The following is a 19301-nucleotide window of genomic DNA, read 5'->3' on the forward strand; positions in this document are numbered from 1 at the left end:
TCCGCTTCCCCCGATGAGCCATCGATGGCCGCGTCGTCGGTGGGCAGCAGCCGTCTGCCTCTCAGTGCCTCGCTCGCCTTCTCTGACCTCACCGAGGAGATGCTGGACTGCGGGCCCGGCGGCTTCGTGCGCGAGCTGGAGGAGCTGCGCTCCGAGAACGACTATCTCAAGGTGGGGGCGCCCAGGGGGAAAGGGAGGCAGCCTTACGCGTGCTGACACGGCCCCGAGGGCCTCTTTCCCACTGAACAAGCTGGGGAAAGGGGCCCAAACCCTCTGGGGACCACTCTGAGATCGATCTAGGGGGCCCTCACATTCCCTCTTCTCACTTTATTTGGGAAGCCCTCTTCGGAGGAGAAACTTGGATAGGACACTGATCAAAGGACCCTGATTTGGGGACAGGGGCCTTGAGAAAATTGCTCTGAAGGGTGCTCTGTGGTGGGGTGTGTAGTCAATGAGGGGCTGGACCTCTGCTTTCAGCGGCTCAAAACCTGCCCCAGACTTGCAGGCCTTCCGTGACTCTCCTTTCTGGGGCCATTAGTGTGCTCCGCCTCCGGGGAAACCTGTGGCCATTCCTTGCCAAGGACAGGCTGGAACAGAATCCTGAGTCTTTACCCAGGGCTTCCCCAGGCACAGGCCTGTCCCCGCCTGCCTTTTAGGGCGGGTCCACTTTGAAAGCATGACATCTGGGAACATCCCCTTGGCTGGAGTCCACTTCCGCCCAGTCTAACGGTCCCACAGCCTGGGAGGATGATATTGTGGGAGAACCGGTTCAGAGGTAGCTCCCTAGATCCCGGGATATTGTCTTCTGCCTTCTGGGCAACAGGCCTTGTATACAACGGCCCTGGCCCGGCCAGTCATGGCCATTGCCCATGTCCTTCCCATACTCCCAGTGGGAGGGGGGAAACTGCTGCCTGAAAGGGACTCTCCCTCTGGGCATGTGGGGACCTGAGAGCTTTTTGGGGAGAGCAGGCTTTGCCTTGGCCCATTCAGTGGACATGAGTACCTCCTGGATGCAGGCCAGGTTCCCTCTGCCAGTCGCCTAGTTCCATGGCTGCTGGAGGAGCAGCCTGGCTCTGGGGTGTTGACCTTGGCCTGGGAGGCCGGACTCGTCATGGGCTTTACAGACTGGGCATGGTTTTGGAAGAGACTGAAATGTTGCTTGCACTTGTCTGTTGATGGCCTGGCATAGCACCCAGAGTATCCCTGGCCAAGAGCCACGGAGTTAACAGCACTCTGCTGAGTTATGTCTGCCCTGTGGCACTTAACTTTGCCTTCTTCTAAAGGGGTTTCTCACTCATTAGAGTGTTGGGGTCTTTCCAGCTGTGTCTCTTGCTCCCCTGTTTTCCTGGGGACTTGTTGGGCTTGTCGAATAGGACAGCATCTGCCTGAGGCAGGACTACCTAGCCCTTCAGTGCCCAGCCCTTCCCATTTAACTGTTAATAGGAGGGTGGGTCTTCCCAAAGACCCCAGTGACAATCAGGGGTTCCCTCAGGCCTTATTGTGTGCTGAAGCCAGTGGGAGGGAGCAGGCAAGTGGAGGGGGGAGGAGGAGGGAGACTACAATGACAGGCCGAAAGAGGACCTTTTGCGCTTGTCCTCTGGAGGCTTTGGGCTGCTTTCCACACTGCCTGCCTGAGCTGCCCCAAAGCTGGATCCTGAGCCCTGAACCCCTCACCCCCACTGCTCACTTGCAGAGGAGGAGGGCTCACAGTGCTTTGCTTCTAGTCTCATGCACCTGCTCCTGTCCACCCAGGCCCAGCTGGGGAAATGGCAGTGCTTGGGACAGGCCTGCACCTTAGTTTCCACCTGAGTTTTAATTTCTACCTGAATTTCAGGCTTCATGCACAAGCCTCAGGCGCTGTTGGGTCTGGGGTCTATAGCTTCCTGACTGTGATTTTGGGCAAGTTATTTAATGTCTCTGGTATTCAGTTTTGTTTTTTCATATGTAAAAATAGGATAATTACACCTTTTGCTCTTTTTAAAAAATATTTTTTAGTTGTTGATGGACCTTTATTTTATTTATTTGTATGTGGTGCTGAGAGTTGAACCCAGAACCTCACGTATGCTAGGCAAGTGCACTACCACTAAGCCAGGACCCCAGCCCCACATTTCACTCTTAAAAGATTAAATGAGATAATGTGTGCAAAGACCATTAGAGAGCCTGGTGTGTAGTAAATCTCAGATGGTGTATAGTAAATCTCAGTAGCTGAGATCATGTCTATTCCCAAGCGATTTTGGACAGGTTTCCATGTGTACTTCTCTGGGTCTCTTGTGGATTCTGTGGGTGCAACATAGATCCTCCTCCCCACCTGGAGCAGGCTGGGCTTTCTCCGGCCTTTCATTCATTCATTCATTCATTCACCAACTAACCAGGGTCTTTTGCCTGTGTACTAACACAGATGGAGTGTGGGGATATCACTGTGAACAGGCCAAAGTGTCTGCTTTCCAGGAACCTTGGGGAGACCCGTACAATAGTAGTCATACTCTAAAGCACATTGTGGATCACGGGGATGTGTGGAAAGTGTAAGGGTGCCAGGAGCACGTGAGGATGGGGGCTGGGGCTCAGGGAGGCCAAGACCTGAAGGATGACATGGAACCAGTAGACTGAGGAGCTGTAGTAAGAATGTTCTAGGCTAAGGATAGGTGGGTAAAGGCTTGTTGAGTTTGAGAGGACTGGAGAGAGCGGTGAGTGAGACCTGACAGTGCTGATTCTTGCCGTGTGTGGTGGGACCTCGCATCACCTCTCTGAGGTTTGTTAACCTCAGCTGCCAGTCTCACAGAGGCAGGGGGACCCTGGACACGGTGCATGTGGCTGTAAATATAGGACTTATGACAGGGTGTTTTGTTGTGGTGATGGTGGGTGTTTTCATTCTGCAGATGGGTAAACTGTGGCCAGAGCAGGGGAGGGACTGGCTGCAGGTCCCAGAGCCAGGTCTCAGGGCAGCCAGGGCTGGGAGTGGGAACAGGCTAGACTGATGTTTTTCTTACCTCTTTGGGTCACTTTGCTACTGAGGTGCAGCCTAGATAATGAGGGAAAAGACTCAGACCCCAGTGTGTCTGTTGCAGACTGACTGTTCAGGTTGAGGGGAGTGCCCCTGAGTCCAGCAGGTGGCCTGGTTCAGTTTCACCTCCCAGCTGCTGAGGGGACACTGGGGACTGTCAGCAGGGGGAAGGGCTATTAGATGACTGTAGATCTCCTGGATTTCCCATTTAGGGAGAACCTGTCCGGGGGCCCATCCAGGGAAGCGTTAATGGGATAACTCTCTCCCTAAGAAAAGCTAGAAGGACTTTCTACAGAAGAGGTCCTAAGCTTGCTGTCCCTTGAATTATTCAAAAAGAACTCCATGCTTGGATATAGATAGAGTTTGTGGAAAGCAGCTTGTAAGTTGTCCAAAACGTTGGTGGTTGTGATTTCCTGAGGAACGTTCCTGGGGAGATTTATGTGGTGGCTACAGTTGAGCTGCCTGACCTTGAGTCCCTTCTAGCTAAGGAAGTCTGAAGGTTATTAACTGCCAAAGTTCTAGAATCCAGAGATGGAACTATCACTGCAGAATAGACACGTCAACTATGTTTGACCTTCAAAGCCCCAGTGGTCTGAGGTCAACCATGACCACTAACAGTTACCATGTCCCACGTGGCGAGGACAGGCTAGGAACCCACTGGGTGTGGATGGAAGAATCAGAGAGCTTGAGCCGGAAGACCTGGCTTGGAGACCTGTTTTTACTATTTTCTGTTTGGCCATGGGCAGGTCACTTGGCCTCTCCGAGCTGCTTTTTTCTCATCTGTATGATGAAGACTCTGGAGCCGGCCAGGGCAACCTCAAAGGATTGTTTTCATCAATCCTGGAGGTATGAATAGACAAGAAAACATTTTGCAGAAAGTGAAATCCCACAACATATGAGGAACTGTTATTATTGTTAGCCAATGAGCAGAGAGGATGTCCATGTGTTCCTTCTAGAAGAACTGGAAGAAGACTGGAGGGTGGATTTCCTTAGCTTTAGAATGTTAATAGAGCAGGAGCTACTCCAGGGAGGGCTGGAAGGTAGGATGCATTCCCTGCTGCTCTGTGGGCTCTGGGGACCCAGGCCTCCTTGGAGGCTCTAACTGTGTCTAGGTGTTTGCTTAGGAAGCACCCCATTGACCCCAGTTGCCCTTATACAGATGGATCAATGCAGGCTCCAGGTCTTGCAGCCATGACTCCAACACCTGTTGGTCTAACCCGGGGTCCTGTTCTTTCTTTTCTTCTCCATCTCCTTCTTGAAGAAGAAGTCCTCCTCTCCTTCCTCCTCCTGCTCTCTCCATCTTTATTTTGTATTTTGAACTCAGGGACACTTTACCACTCAGCCACATCTCCACCCTTTTTATTATTTCTTTTTAAATTTTGAGAAGGGGTCTCACTAAGTTGCCCAGGCTGACTTTGAACTTGCCATCCTCCTGCCTCAGCCTCTGGGATGGCAAGGGTTCCTGACTGCTCCCAGCTAGGGGTCCTGTTCTTCCTGCAGTGTGACCAGAGCTCAGCATTTGTTGCTAACAGTGAGCCTGGACTGAGGGGAATCCTGTCATAGGCCAGGCTCTAGGCTAAGCGTATAGGGCAAGTGGTGGACAAAACAGGTTGGAGACCCGGAGCCTGCACATGGGGGTGGTGGACACAGGTGTCCCTGTGTGTGGGACCGATCCTTCTCTAAAGTGGAGGACAGGCATGCTGTCCAGGGTCGTAGGGGCCCTCCACTGTAAGGTGAAGGTGAAGTGCTCAGTCAACTCTAGTGCCTGACCCACCGTCGCCTTCCCTAATGCTCTCCTGCAGGCATCCATCACCCATCCATCCATCAGCACATGTTTTCTGAGTGCCTCCTGGGTGGTGCCAGTCCACACAGCAGGTCACTGTATGTAGCTCTTCTCAGCTCCTGGATAGGGGGAGAGCTCCAGTCTGTCAGTGGGGAGAGGAGAGGAATGGTCACCTTGGTCAACAAAGCCCAGCTGGTCCCTACCTGGAGTCCCATCCTGAAAGGTAGCCTGGAGGAGGCTGCTCTGAGACCTGGGGCTTTAAGAATTCTTAGCACTTGCCTGTCAGCGGAGAGGGGACAGCTCCTGCAAGATGGAAAATGTGAGCAGAGGCTGCTGTGCCCTGCGGGGACTTCTGAACACCCAGGACTACCAGCTTTCCTTGTGGAGGGGCTGGGCCTGTGTCCAGGCACATCCTCTCTCCCCCAACTTTTATGTTTTTAACCCAGGGGCACTTAACTAACCACCGAGCCACATCCTCTGCCCTTTTTTGTATTTTTTTAGAGACAGGGCCTCGCTGGGTTGCTGAGGCTGGCTTTGAGCTCTAGATCCTCCTGTCTTAGTCTCCAGAGCTGCTGGGATTACAGGCGTGTGCCACCACCCCCGGCCACATCTATTCTTGTCCACACAAATATATGTACAAACATTATAGCTCAATCTCAGAGACCAAAGCCACTCACACTGACCTCACAGACACATCCTGTGACACACTGAAGCCATTCCCTTCCAGAAGCATCCCTCGGGCAGGCTCGAGAGGATCCACACTGAGATATAAACATTCACATAGATGTGACATGAGATCCTGTACCCACAGGCACAGACACAAGCGCAGATCATGCAAATGTCAGGGATGCAGCATTTGCCAAACAAGTGTACCCAGACACAGACACAGTGACATGTGTGTGTCACTCCCACACAGAAACAGGAAATCCTGGTCAGCGTTTCCCTGGAGCTAGTGTGTACAAACTCCTCCTGTGTTCAGCTCCTCCGCAAGGCTTCCTTTCACAGGGCAGATGGGAACAGTGAGGGCACGGCCAGGGTCAGGGCCTTGGCTCTGTAACTTTCTGGATGTGAGGTCCAAGGAGCTTAGCTGGGCAGGGAGGTGGTGGGTAGGGCCTTCGCATCTCCGGGTCAGAAGTTGCACCCAGGCCTCTGAGGCCAGGCCCTTGGACCTGGGCCCCGTGGGGCTGACAGTTGCAGGCTGCAGGAGGAACACTGCCCCCGGGTGACTCCCTTCTAATCTCTTCGGAATTTCCTGCTGGCCCATCTTTCCTCCCTGCTTCTCATTTGCTGGGGGCTACAGAGGGCCACGCCGTCCCCATTTGTAAAGTGTGCCCAGTTCTGGGCTGGAGATGGTGGAGGAGCCCGGGGAGACGTAGGCCCTCAGGAGGGGCTGGCAGGTTTCCTGGAGGCGGCGTGGCAGCTGGGGAGTCAGCCTTTGAGTGACTGCCTCTGTGCTTGAGGAACAGTGCCTGGAACTGTGCCTGGCACATTGGAGGGGCTCAATAGATAGAGGTGTGTGTGAGGGGATGAAAGGCAGTGGCCGGCTCTGGGGCTGGGCTGCAGGCCTGCAAGAAGAGCTGGAGTGCTGAGAGCCATAACTGGAGGGCATGGCAGATGGGGCAGAGTCTGGAAGGGGAGTGGACCCAGCTGGGCACTGTCGACACCTTGCTAAGAGAGGGGTCCTGTGGCAAGGCAGGGCTGCTTCCCCCACGTGTCTGAAGCACGGGGCACAAGGCCTGGTCTGTGTCAGGGTCCTGGAGAGGGAGGGAAGGAAGACTCAGAAATCTCATGGACAAACTCCATCTTTGGGATCGGGTCTGGGGCCAAATCTCACTTTGCTGCCTCCTCCCTGTGCGAAATCTCCCTTTGCCAGGTCCCTCATCAAGCCTCGGTCTTCCTATCTGTGCAATGGGAATTGCGACCCTTTCCCGCTGGCATTTGGGAGGATTAGTGGTCAGGTATGTGTCGTGCCCAGCACCATCCTGTACAGCCTCTGGGGCAGAGGAGACCCCGGGGAGGGGCATGGTGAATTCCAGTGCAAGGGCCTGATCTACAGACAGTTCCCCCATCCTCCTGTGTATGACCTTACCTGTGGTCACACTGCTTTGCTACTGGGAGGAACTTGGAGCTGGGTTGGGGAAAGAGCCTGAGACCATGAAGTGTTCTGGACGGGCTGGCTGCCCCAGGTGCGCCGGAGGCCTCCAGGTCAGCACCACTCTGCGTCTGCTGGCCGCCCTGAGGCAGGCGAGGAGGCAGGAGCAGCAGGACAGCCCTCCCTTCTCCGGAGCCTGGGGGATTTAAGAGCATTGCCTTCTGGACCCCAAAGACTTGTGCTTGGATCCTGCCTCTGCCTTTTCCTTTCTGACACGTCCCTTTCTTTTTTTCTTTAGCGGGCAGGGGGAGGGTTACCGGGGATTGAACTCAGGGGCACTCGACCACTGAGCCCCATCCCCAGCCCTATTCTGTATTTTATTTAGAGACAGGGGCTCACTGAGTTGCTTAGTGCCTTGCTGTTGCTGAGGCTGGCTTTGAACTCACGATCCCTCTGCCTCAGCCCCCCAAGCCACTGGGATTACAGGCATAATCCCACCACGTCACCACCATGCCCAGCTCTGACCTATCCCTTTCTGAGCCTCAGTCTCCTCATCTGTAAAACAGGGTATGGATGGTACTTGCTCTGCAAGGTGCTGTGAGGATTAAACAGGAGAAAGCATGTATGTCGGCATCAGCCCTCGTCAGTCACTGTCACTCCTACAGGCTCAGCCTTAACCCTTCGTCATGACTTGGCAGTGGTCTCCCATCGAGCTTGGGTCCTTGGTGGCAGGGGCCGTGCCTGGCTCTGGGTGTGCCTCTTCAGTTCTAGACTGGGAGGGGTGTGTGGAGCTGAGCTGGTGAGCACCCCAGACACTCTTTCCCTCGAAAGTCAGAGCCTCAGACACAGAACCTATTGGGCCCTCTGCTGATGGAGGTCGGCCTTGGGGTCCCCACTGTTAAATGGAGGTGAATGTCTCCCATTGCCAGGGCCATAAAGAGAAGCGAGGGCTCCCGGGGAAAGTCTGGGTTCCCAGCTGCGCTGGGCCGGCCTGCTTGGCTCTCTGGGCCCTGGCTGATTGCACCAGCCTCTCCCTGCCCGCTCCTCCCTGGCCGGGCCCCAGATGCCTGTGTGGTCACACCTCCCAGCCCTGCTCCACCCAGGTTCCAGGCTGTTGTGGGACACACCCCCGACACCCTGTTCCTGGGCTCTTCCCTCCCAGGGCCTTTGCCCTTGTAGTTCCCTGCTCTTTCTCCCGCTTTCCCCTCCCCCTGTGAGTCTGGCAGCTTCTCCTCAGGGTTGCTCCAGGCCAGGCTCCTGTGTCAGACACACCTTGGAGCTTCTTGGAGGCTCCTTTGGGGAATTCACCAGACAGTGATTAGATTACTAATCAGGTAATTACAGGTTTCCCATCAGCCCCTCCACCTTTCTCTGCATGGATCAGGGACCATCCTGGATACTTATCTCCAGAGAGGTTGCATGCTTGCCAGAGGTCACACAGCATTTAAGTGACACAAGGATGAGGATCTTGTGGTGCACATTTTGGAATGCCAGGCAGGGGCTTGGCAGGAGCTGAGATGCGGGTGTGAAATGCTCCAGGGTGCCAGAGGTCAGGCTGTGTGGCCCTGAGCCACTCTCTTGACTTGGAGCCTCCTTTCCATCTCCAAAGACCTCAGCTCCCTGCTCTCTCTTGGTTAAGCCCAGAGGCAATTTGGGGGATGTTTTCCACATATCCAGATCCGAAGCTGACTTCCTTCCTGTTCACAAGGAAAGGATCGGAGAGACACTGTCAGAGGCAGCAGGGGCTGCCCGTTCTGCCTGTGTGCAGGTCAGCCGTCTCCAGGGCTCTTCCACCACCAACATGCACATGCATGCCATACGCACACGCACACAGCTCTGTGCACAGGTCTGAGAGGCTGGTTCCTGACTGGCTATGCGGCCCTCATTGCTCATCTACGAAGTGACAGGAGATTGGACAGTGCCTGCTTTGAAAGGATCATCACTGAGCAAGAGATGTCCAGTCTCTCTGCCTGGTGTTAGGCACACGCCAAGTCCTTGAAAATGTCAGCCTGTATTTCTGTCACCCCATAATAGAGACCCTCTAGTTTAGTTTATGAGAGCTCAAACAGGATGCTGGCTGTGCCACTTAGTGTGTGACCTTGGGCAACATGTGTGGTCTCTCTGACCCCAGGTCCCTACCCATTGGGATTCTGGCTGTGTCACTTAATGTGTGACCTTGGGCAACATGTGTGGTCTCTCTGACCCCAGGTCCCTACCCATTGGGACTGCTCAGGATACCAAGACAGAACTGAGCTGGGTACTTCCCTCTTTATTGCTCCCAAGAGAAGTGGGATCCTGGAGGTCTCCAAGACCAGGCAGCCTGCAGGGACATTGAGTGGCACAGTGCTGTCTGGCTGACCCTCCTCCAGGACCTTTGACCCTGACTCCCCCAAACAAGAGCCCTGCTTTCACCCAAGGAGGCTAAGTTGCATTGCACTCTGGGCTGGGAGACGGGAGCTCAGAATCCCTCCCTCTTCAGCTCTGGGCCTCCTAGGGAACCACGGGATGGTCTCCTGTCTCTCTAGGCCTCAGTGTCCTCTGTGAGGGATGGGGTCTTTGGGTTCCCCTCCGCCTGCTGCTGTGCGGAGTGCATATGAAGTGAAAGGGACGTGGAGGCTTTTGCCATCCCCTCCTTTGGATTAAAGTGTGATGATCTCATCTGGAACCTTGACAGACCCCTGGGGACTGGCAGAAGGGATAGCAGATGGCAGCCTTGGCCCCTTGGGTAGGGTTGGCATGTGCCCCTGTGGCCACTGCTGGCCCACCCTGCTGGTCAGCCCTTCTGGGGCTGGAGTGAGTGGCGGGGACCAGAGCAGGAAACAAGTATCCCAGAGCCAGGGAGACAGATGGACAGGCAGCCCGGCCTTGGTCAGAGGGAGAGACCATGGTGGCCAGGCTGCATGTGGGAAGAGGCAGGCCGAGGCCGAGCAGGGGCTCCTGTTCTCCATGGCACGGCTGCCATCCTGCAGAGTCGGGGCTCTGTCGTCCTGCCTAGGTCTGCCTGGGACCTGGGATGAGGTGACAGATCTGGGTAAGGTCTGGAATCTGGCAGGCCTGGGGCCTGGGTGTCAATGGCCTGGCGTCTGAAGCCACCGCGGGCATTAGCCTCACAGAGTCAAAGAAATGGATTCACATAGCAGCCCAACTGGAAGGAGTTCTCTGCAGGGGTGTGATGGGGTAGTCAGCTCGCACTCTGAGGCCCCTTTATGACTCGGCAGCCGTTTACTTTATGCGTGTCCCGGGCACCGGCCTAGGTTCCGCTTTTCTGACCCTCGGAGCCTAGAGGCTGACCGACCTTCCATGAGCAAACAGAAAAGTAAATGAGTGTCCCAAATACTCATTTCCAACACACCACCGCTACCACGGTCTCTCCCTCAGGCCAAGGCCCAGGCTGCCTGTCCATCTGCCACCCTGGCTCTGGGCCATTTGTCTCCTGCCATGGTTCTGGCCACTCATCCCAGCCCTTGAAGGGACATTCCAGTCCCACCCAAGCCTGTGATACTTACTGTGAGAGAAAGAAAGGGTTAAGCCAGACAAATGGGCTCATGGGTCTGGAAGGTCTCCGGAGGTGGCCTTGCAATGGGCACCTCTGGCAGGAAAGGGGGGCAGCCCTGAGGGCAAGGCAAGGGCAGGTGGGACAGGCCAGGTGTGGCCTCCAGTGGCTGGAGTGTGGCCAGTGTGAGGTAGAGCTGGGGAGATGAACGGGAGAGGTGTGTGTGGGGGGGGGCTGTGCAACTGGGTTTCATTTTGAGTGTGGTGATGAGTCCACCAGCACGGGTGGAGGTTTTGCTTTCTTTTGCTTTTCATTTTCAGTCAGGTAGTGTATTAAGGTGTAATTTACATATGGTAAAATGAGTTTTGACAACCCAGTTTTGTAATCATCACCCCAGTTAAGATATAGAACTCAGTCAGGTACTGTGGCACACACCTACAATCCTAGCAATTCAGGAGGCTGAGGCAGGAGGATCCCAGATTTGAGGCCAGCCTCGGCAATTTAGCGAGAACCTGTCTCAAAATAAAAAGGACTGGGGATGTGGCTCAGTGGAAAAGCACCCCTGGGTTCAGTCCTCAGTTCCAAAACAGGGCTGGCAGTGCAGCTCAGCAGTGGCAGAGCCCTGGTTTCTACCCCTAGCACCTCAAAATGAAACAATATTCCCATGGCCCTCCCAAATTTTCTTTGAGGTCATTCCCTTCCTCTACCTTAGACCCTGAGAACCACTTACCTGTTTTCTGTCCCAATAGTCCAGAATGTAGAGATCCCTCAGTGCAGGGAGCTGACTCTGGGTGGGGGTAGCTGGGGGACTCCACTCCTGCAGTCTCTTCTTGGTGGCTGGTAAGAGCCAGCCTTCTGCCTTCAGGAACCTTGTGTCTTCTTGGTTTTCTCACTGTCCCCTCAGGGCCAGCTGTGGACTGTTGCTGGGTTTGCATCATCCGTTGCCACTTGCTGTGTTTCTGCAGAGGGGCTAGTGTTGGTCACTGTCTTCTCCCGTAGCCCAGTCTGCGTTGTGCTCATGCACATATGGTCACGTGGGAAGATTCCCGAGAACCCTGAATCTAAACTTCCCCGCCATCTTCATTAGACAAAGATTCATCATCTTGTATCTGTGTAGATTTTTTGCAGAAAGGAACCCTTAGAACATTTAAAATGTGATTTGAAAGTAGAGCCCTGCTTCCCCCATATATGCCTTGATGGTGGAGGGAAGGGCCTGGGACCATGACCCGTATCCCACAGGTGAGGAAACAGGCTTCTCCTTATTTCAAGTTATGGGCCCCTTTAAATTCCCTGCTAAGAATAAGCCTCAGGATAATCTTCTAAAATGCAAAGGAGGGGCTGGGGATACAGCTCAGTTGGTAGAGGGCTTGCCCTGCAAGTACAAGGCCCTGGGTTTGATCCCCAGCACCACACACACACACACAAAAAAAAAAAAAAAATCAAAGTAAACAGAATGTATTGATAACTTTGGAATTATAGTAGTTCACAGGCCTGTCACCAAGCTCCTGAGTTATAAAGTTACTGATGAGGCTGGGATTGTGGCTCAGTGGTAGAGCGCTTGCCTTGCACGCGTGAGGCCCTAGGTTCCATCCTCAGCACCACATTGAAAAATAATAGTAAATAAATAAACATATTGTGTCCATCTACAACTGAAAAAAATATTTTAAAGAAAGTTACTGATGAGCATAAGCAATATTTTGACATTTCTGCAACAACCGTTACAGGCTATGAAAACTTATGTGATCTCTTTTGGTGGCAAAGGCACAGGTGCTGCTAACACAAGCCTGATGTGTTCAGGGAGTTCAGAATAGAAGAAAATTTTGATTTTTATTTAGAGATTATTGAAATCAAAGATACGGGTTTTCAACTTCATGGGCTCCCTGAATTGTGATACAGAGGAAGGATCCCGAGGGCAGAGGTCTGTGTCCTGTTTGGAGTTCTCTTCGCTGGCCGGGTTAGGCCTGGCCACAGCCCATCCTCTGCTTCTCTGTGGCTCTTGATCTGTAGAAGAGGGATGAGCTCTGGCTCACCGGACCCGAGGTTTTCTGCAAGGACCCATGAGATGATCCAGATGGAATGTCTTTGTAAACTGTGGTCTCCTATTATTAGCAGCAGCGTGAGCTCATATTGGGCCCTCTGGCCCAGCCTGGACCAAGAGACTCTTCCTGGCCAGTCCCCCAGGACTCCTGGGAACCAGTTCTGCCTCTGAGAGGCTGCTTCCTGCGGGCTGCCCTCATGGGTCACCAGGGCTGGGTGGAAAGACACTTTGTGGGCAGGGAGTGAATGGGGAGCAGACGGACTTAACCCCTCTCCTTGGGTGGCGTGGGGGTCTGAGATCAGCTCTGGATCTGCGCAGGCTTCCCCTGTCCCTTTGTAGTTGGCCTGAAGCTGGGGTCAGGAAGATTTACTAAGACTTACTTATTCACCTGCCCATCTGCTGCCCTGGGCGATGCTGGGGAACAGACATGGATCAGATCCAGCCCAGCCCTTCCCCCAGCTTCCGGGAAGGATAAAGACTTGAAAATAGACAAATACAACCCAAAGTTATTGGCACAAAGGACCAGGGAGTTAAGAGTATGGGTTCTGAATCAGATTAGGGGAGGAGGGAATGTTCTGGAAGGATGAGATAGTTAGGAGCGAGCCTGGTGAAGGCCGTTCTAGCATGAGTGAACCTGGAAGAAGACACAGTTACCATGCATAGGCCTGGGGTCACAGGCCTTGTGTGGATTCCAGCTCTGCTCCGCCCTTGCTTAAGCAGCTCTGGGAAATTTCTGAGCCTCAGTTTCGATAACTGCAAAATGGAAACATTTTCAGCAGCCGCCGCACAGGGTTGGTGAGAGGATTAAACTATCAGTCATGCCTCTGTGCACCTGGGCTGGGCCTGGTGTTTTGAGCCTCCTGAGAGTCGATGGCCATATTTTTACTCATAGTATATGTGAGTGCTGGGGGCAGGAATGAGACAGTAGGCAGGGGACCTGGAGTTGGCTCGGGGTCCAGATGCAGAAGCGAGGAGAAAAGTGGAGGAGACAGAAAACACCGCTTTTTTCCGACTTCCTCCAATAAGCAGCTCTTGCCTGCTCCTCAGGGCCAAAGAAACCTCGAGAAAGGGAAGTGCTGACTGCCCTGGCTGCAGTGTGGGTGCCTTGTCTCTGTCCCCGTCCTCCTCTTCTGCTCTCTGGTGGCAGTCTGGGTTAGATGGTGAGGGTATGTTCAAGGGTAGCCCTCACAGGGACAAAGGCAGCTTGTACCAGAGCTGACCAAGGGAGGCTGGCAGGCTGTTCCTGGGCTGCCCCTCTTTCCTTCAAGGCAGCCTTTGGACTCTGGGATTGAGAACTGGGCTCTCAAAGCTCTGAGATGGCACTGCCAGGCGATGTGACCTACTGTGTCTGCAGTGGAGGATGAGCTTTGTGGTCCCCCCATGTAGGGAGCAGGGAGACTCCAACAACCTGGTGTAGCCACAAGGCCTGCTGAGTCCTGGGGGGTCTGGCCCTTCCCACTCCTGTTGCAGAGGGCGTCTGGGAGGGGTGTGGCTCTGCAGGCCCCTGGGCTGTCTGGGGAGTGGCTGGGAAGTCTGAGCTCCCCACTGCCTTCCCCACAGGCACCCCTTGGTTGGACTTGTCACTGGAGAGCTTCCCTGGGGTGAAGCTGCAGGACTGACAGCCCAGAAGATTCCCGGCCTCAGTGTGGACCCAGCCTCTGCAGTCGAACAGGGTCCTACCCTCTGGGAGCCCCCACAGTGCCCAGCAGCCCCTTTCCCAGCCCCCACCTCAGGTCCTGGAAGCTCAGAGCCCTTGCCTGTGTCCTGCCGTCACCAGCCACTACCCACAGCCCAGCAGACAGCCCCAGCCACAGGCCAGCCTTTGTGAAGCCACCCTCTCACGCTGGGCTCCGCCAGAAGGGGCTGACCAGCATTCTGCCTGCAGCTGGGACAAGTCCCTGAGAGGCCTGGTCCCCTGGGTCCCCACGGGAAGAGACGAAGCTGGCAGGAGTGCGATGGCCTGCACAGTCACAAACAGACGGCCGCGCTGGGCGGGCGGGGAGGCAGCTGCTCATGGAGGAAGAATGTTCTCGCCTTCACTTCTGCAGTGGAGAGCCCTTCGGCTTACTGAGACCTATCCTGGGTCAGGCTCTGGGCGGGGACTTGTGTGGAGAGGTGGGACTCTTGCCCTTTTAGGGAAAAAAGACTGGAAGGAACATGGAATTGCTAGTGTTTCTTCTTCAGCAGGCCTGGGTGCCAGGGAGAATTCCTAACCAGCTCCCCGTGGTGCCAATGCTGAGTCAGGCACCACACTTTTGAGAGCCACTGTGGTTCAAGGCCAGGTGGAGGAAGTAGGCATGGTTTGTGTTTTGTGTATTTTTGTGTTTCTATGATTGTTTTGCTTTTATAGCAAAACAGTTACTTAAAAGTTAAATATGCGGGTCTCAAAAATGACTACAGTGTTCTGGGTATGGGCCTATGCGGAAAGATGTCACCTTCCACGATCTAAATGCTATACACCTGGTAATATAGCCCAGCGTCACGAGCTTACAGGTTACTGCTCCTTGTCTCAATCCAAACTTGAGTGTCCACTCAGACCCCCACATGCTCCCCACTAACAAGTTGGATAAGTGAGGCGCTAGGAATGGCATAGCGAGGATTTGAATTCTGGCCGAAGAGGCTGAGCTTAGTCTGGATTCAGCAGCGTCTGCTCGCACTTCCTGAGTGCCGGTCCCCTTGCGCTTCCTTACTCCGCCAACTGAATGGGCCGGGACCCCTCACTTCCTCTTTTCTCTCACTGGTGTGATCATTGACTGTCCCACTTCCTCCTTTCCCACTTCTGTCCCGTCTGCTTGGCGCGATGGTGGGTGGTGAGTCTGAGTGCTTTGGCGCGGGGTGCCCTGGTGAGGGGAGGGCCATCCACTTTAGCGGGTGCTGCTGAACACACACCCAGAACAGAGGCCCTGGGGCAAGTGGGGATTGAGCCCCTCAGGGGACAGCAGAGTGAGCCAGCATCTGTGGGGATGCAGATGTTACCTGTCCCCACTGCCATCCTCTCTGGGGTTCAGAACCGCTGAGAAACAGTCCCGGGCATCAGATGATGGGAGACCTCTAAGAGCCGCTTGGAGGATCCCTGCCAACTCTCCTGGAATTAAACCCCAGGCTGTTCTCCGGTCCCCATAGGGAGCCGCCCCATGGCACAGGCTGCCTTGGTCCCCTGTGTGCTTGCTCCTCCCCTGGACTCCAGTCAGCTGAGGCCCCACATCCCAGGCCCTTCCTTCCCTTGTTCTTTGGGGAAGGGGGGCTCTGAGGGCTGGGGCCTCCAGCTCTCCAGATCTGGTCCTCTCTCTGGAGTGTCCCGTCTCCTCCTGGGACCCCTCCACCCCGCTGCCCCCTGCTTCCATCAGCGCCAGCCTCGGGGGCCTTCTCGGGCAAGTCCGATCCCTTACGACTCTGTTTCTCTTTTTAATGTGCAGTGTTATTTAAGGAGTCAGTCACACTAAAAGCAGATGTCATTATCCCCTGTGTGACTCGGTTTTCACCTGTGTCACGGGACAGACTAGTCATGCACCTCTGCTGCCGGTCCCCGCACACTGCCTCACTCAGCATTTCGCATCGTACACCTGTCCTGTTTTCCACACCTGGACCTGCACTGGTGTGTTCCTGCGGTGTGTTGGTCAGGAGCCTGTAAGATGCTGAGCTGCGCGCTGGGCGTGGGGATACTGCGGGTGGGGTGGCCTTCCAGGCTCTCACAGTCGCTGGGTCGCAAACTGTTCCACAGAGTATAGCAGATGTGCCAATGATTACAAAGGAGAAGTGAGGGACAGCTGGGAGCTGGTGACAGAGGTAGCAGGAGCTGCCCTGAGGAAGTGAGGTCACCTCTCAATCCCTTCCACTTAAAACTCAAACCCAGACTCTTTTCTCGGCCCCTGAGGGACCTATTAAGGCTGATCTGCGTCTGTTACCCAGTCTTAAATTACCCCGTAGCTGCCTTGTGTTTCTTGCTGTGTCTTGAATGCACTGAGTTCTTTCCTGCCTCTGAGCCTTTGCATACACTGTTCCCTCTGCCTGGAATAGTCTCTCCCTGGCACTCTTGTATGTCTTCCCTTCTTGCCTCAGCTTAATGTCCTTTTAAAGATGACCTCCCTGACCATGTATCACCTTCACCAACCACTCTATTATATTACACGCATTGCTATGTTTTTAATTTTGTTTTGCTTCCATAGCACTTAACAGTATATGAATTTTAAAATATTTTTGTTTACTGTGTGTTTTCCTAATGAGACTTGGGGCAGAAGATCCTGAAGGAACTGATCACTACCATCCCTCCCTGCCCCTGTGCTCACTACAGGGCCTCACACAGAGTTGGCACTCATAAGTGTTGGTTGGGTGTTCCCCAGTGTATTAGTTTTCTGTTGCTGCTATATCAAATCACCACAATTTAGTAACTGTGTTAGTCAGCTTTCTGTTGTTGTGACAAAATACCTGAGATAATCAACTTAAAAAGAGGAAAGGCTTATTTTGGTTCACAGTTTCAGATGTTTCAAAGGTTGCTTGGCTTCATCACTTTGGGCCTTGGTGAGGCCCATCGTGGCGGGGAGTGCATAGCAAAGAAGACTGCTCACCTTTGGCAATAGCCAGGAAGTAGAAAGAGAGAGAGGTGGTGGGGGGAGAAAGCCCCAATGATCTAATAATATCCTTTCATTAGGTCCCATGTCCTAAAGGTTCCCACCTTCCAGTAGTGCTGCAGGCTGGTGACAAGCCTTTAACACATGGCCTTTGAGGTATATTTAAGATATAGACATCACCGTGGATTATCTTCCAAGAAGCCACTTTGGAAGATTATCTTCTAATTCTGGAGGTCAGAAGTCTGAAAATCAAGGTGACAGAGGGCTGGGTCCCCAGGAGGCTCTAGGGGAGAATCTTTTTCACTTGCCCTTGGCAGCTTCTAGGGGCTGCCTGCATTCCTCGGCTCACGGCCCCCTCTTTCCTCTGCAAAGCGCACCCAGCACCCTGGCCACGGCCCTGGAGCCCAAGGTTCTGATCGCCCCTTCCTCTTGCAGGATGAGATTGAGGAGCTGCGGGCAGAGATGCTGGAGATGCGGGATGTCTACATGGAGGAAGATGTGTACCAACTGCAGGAGCTGCGACAGCAGCTGGACCAGGCCAGCAAGACCTGCCGTATCCTGCAGTACAGGCTGCGCAAAGCTGAGCGCCGCAGCCTTCGTGCTGCCCAGACTGGCCAGGTGGACGGAGAGCTCATCCGAGGTCTGGAGCAAGATGTCAAGGTCAGCCCTGGGGCTTCCCCTGACCCTCACAGGTGCCCTTGATGGGGGTTCGGGCCATGAGCCCTAGTGGGGTCTAGGTCAGTCCTGTGACTCACTCCTGTGTGTCCTTGGCTATGCAATACCCTCAATCTGTTTCCCTATCTGCAAAGTGGTCACCCCTAGTGAACCAACAGGCCTTCTGCCAGGGGTACCCCAAAGTGATATAATAATATTAATTCTACAAATAGCTGTTTATTGAGCATCAGTTACAGACCTGGTTTGGGGCTCTGAGTAGTCCCTCCTTGGTTCCATGGAGGTTTCTTCATGCTAATGAGACCTGGAGTTGGGCAGCACTTGTTCAGATCTTGGATCCAGTATGTCTGGATTTTGTGATTTTTGAGTAAGTCACCTGCATTTCAGTTTCCTAATCTGTAAAATGGGTGTAAGAATAGCTTCTCTCTCAGGTCCTGTGTCGCCAGACAAGCCACGCTTCACCACCAAGAGGCCCAACCCTTCTTCTAGGTTCAGCGCCCCACCCCCCCAGGTTACCCAGATAAACTCCTTGGTTCTTAAGTTCAAAAAAAAGAATAGCTTCTCTCTCACAGAGTCCTATGAGAATTAAATTAGGTAATGTAGATAAAATGACCATAAAACCCAAAAAATGTTAGCTATTATTATTTCCATTTTCTGAATGAGGCATCAAAGGCTCCACAGAAAGGAAGTTCCTGTCCAAGGTCACAGGCCTCCTCTGTGTGTAGGTGGCAGAGCTCAGGCTCATGTGCCTCCCAAGCCTCAATGTCTGGTTGCTGCTCTCCACCTGAGAAAGCGGGGGGAACATGGGGGAGAGTGGGGAGGAGAGGGGCACGCAGGTGGGGCCCCCTGGAGAGAAGCCCACCCTTGCCTGTGTAATCCCTGATCTAGGGGTGGGGAACTCCTTGGGGGTCTTGTTCTCTGAACTCAGCCCAGTATGATCAGGGGGATGATGAAGAAGCTGGGGATGGAGTCACTTGGCACAGTCTGAGGGGTCCTAGGGAGAAGTGGGTATGTCCCAGGGAGGGTGCTGGGGCAGCACTCCAGGGAGAGGGCTCCTGAAAGGGCCCAGGGAGCTGGTAGGTTCGGGATTAGTCACACACATACCCAGAGAGAACCTCCCCCTTACACCCTTTCTGCTAGAAGGCACTGGCAAATTCGAGCCAGTGGAATATCAAAGAAAACAATACTGAAGGACAGCAAGAAGTGATTTCAGAGGTCTGCAGGGCCCGCGAGTGTCAACAGAGGCTGCCAGCTCCCCCAGGCGATTGCGCAGTGGGACAGGAGGAAACTGATCTCACAACAGTGGCTTTTGGCACCTCTACCCTGGGGAGCAGCTCCTGGGCTTAGTGGCTACACAAATTGTCCCATTCCAAGCACGGCCGGCCTCGGAGGCTGCGGAGGATCACCTGAGCCCAGAGGTCCTGGCCAGCCCGGGCAACACGGGGGGACACCGGCTCCCCACCCGCCCCCTTTCAAAAATAAAACGCGCCTAGTTCCGGAGTGGGGTGAAGAGTGGGTGGTGGGGAGCGAGCTGGGGAAGCTCAGCCGGGCTGCGAGGCCACGTTTGGACGCAGGGCATCGAGGATTTCTGGAAGGAACATACAAACAGACGGAGAGGGAGAGGAAGGGGTGGAGGGCCGGCGGGGCGGGGGCT

The 19301-nt window shown here is 54.2% G+C and overlaps 1 protein-coding gene across 1 annotated transcript in view; it reads left to right on the forward strand.

The window, feature by feature from the left end:
- Positions 1–7: 7 nt before the first annotated feature.
- The window catches only part of Soga1 (suppressor of glucose, autophagy associated 1), a 69044-nt gene continuing 49750 nt past the window's right edge, over positions 8–19301 (forward strand). The window contains 2 exon segments of the mRNA XM_015480957.2: positions 8–171; positions 17411–17635. Coding sequence (XP_015336443.1) covers positions 25–171; positions 17411–17635 — 372 coding nt within the window. The 5' untranslated portion in view covers positions 8–24.

This window comes from Marmota marmota, unplaced genomic scaffold (assembly GCF_001458135.2).
Source record: "Marmota marmota marmota unplaced genomic scaffold, marMar, whole genome shotgun sequence".
Lineage (NCBI taxonomy): Eukaryota > Metazoa > Chordata > Mammalia > Rodentia > Sciuridae > Marmota > Marmota marmota.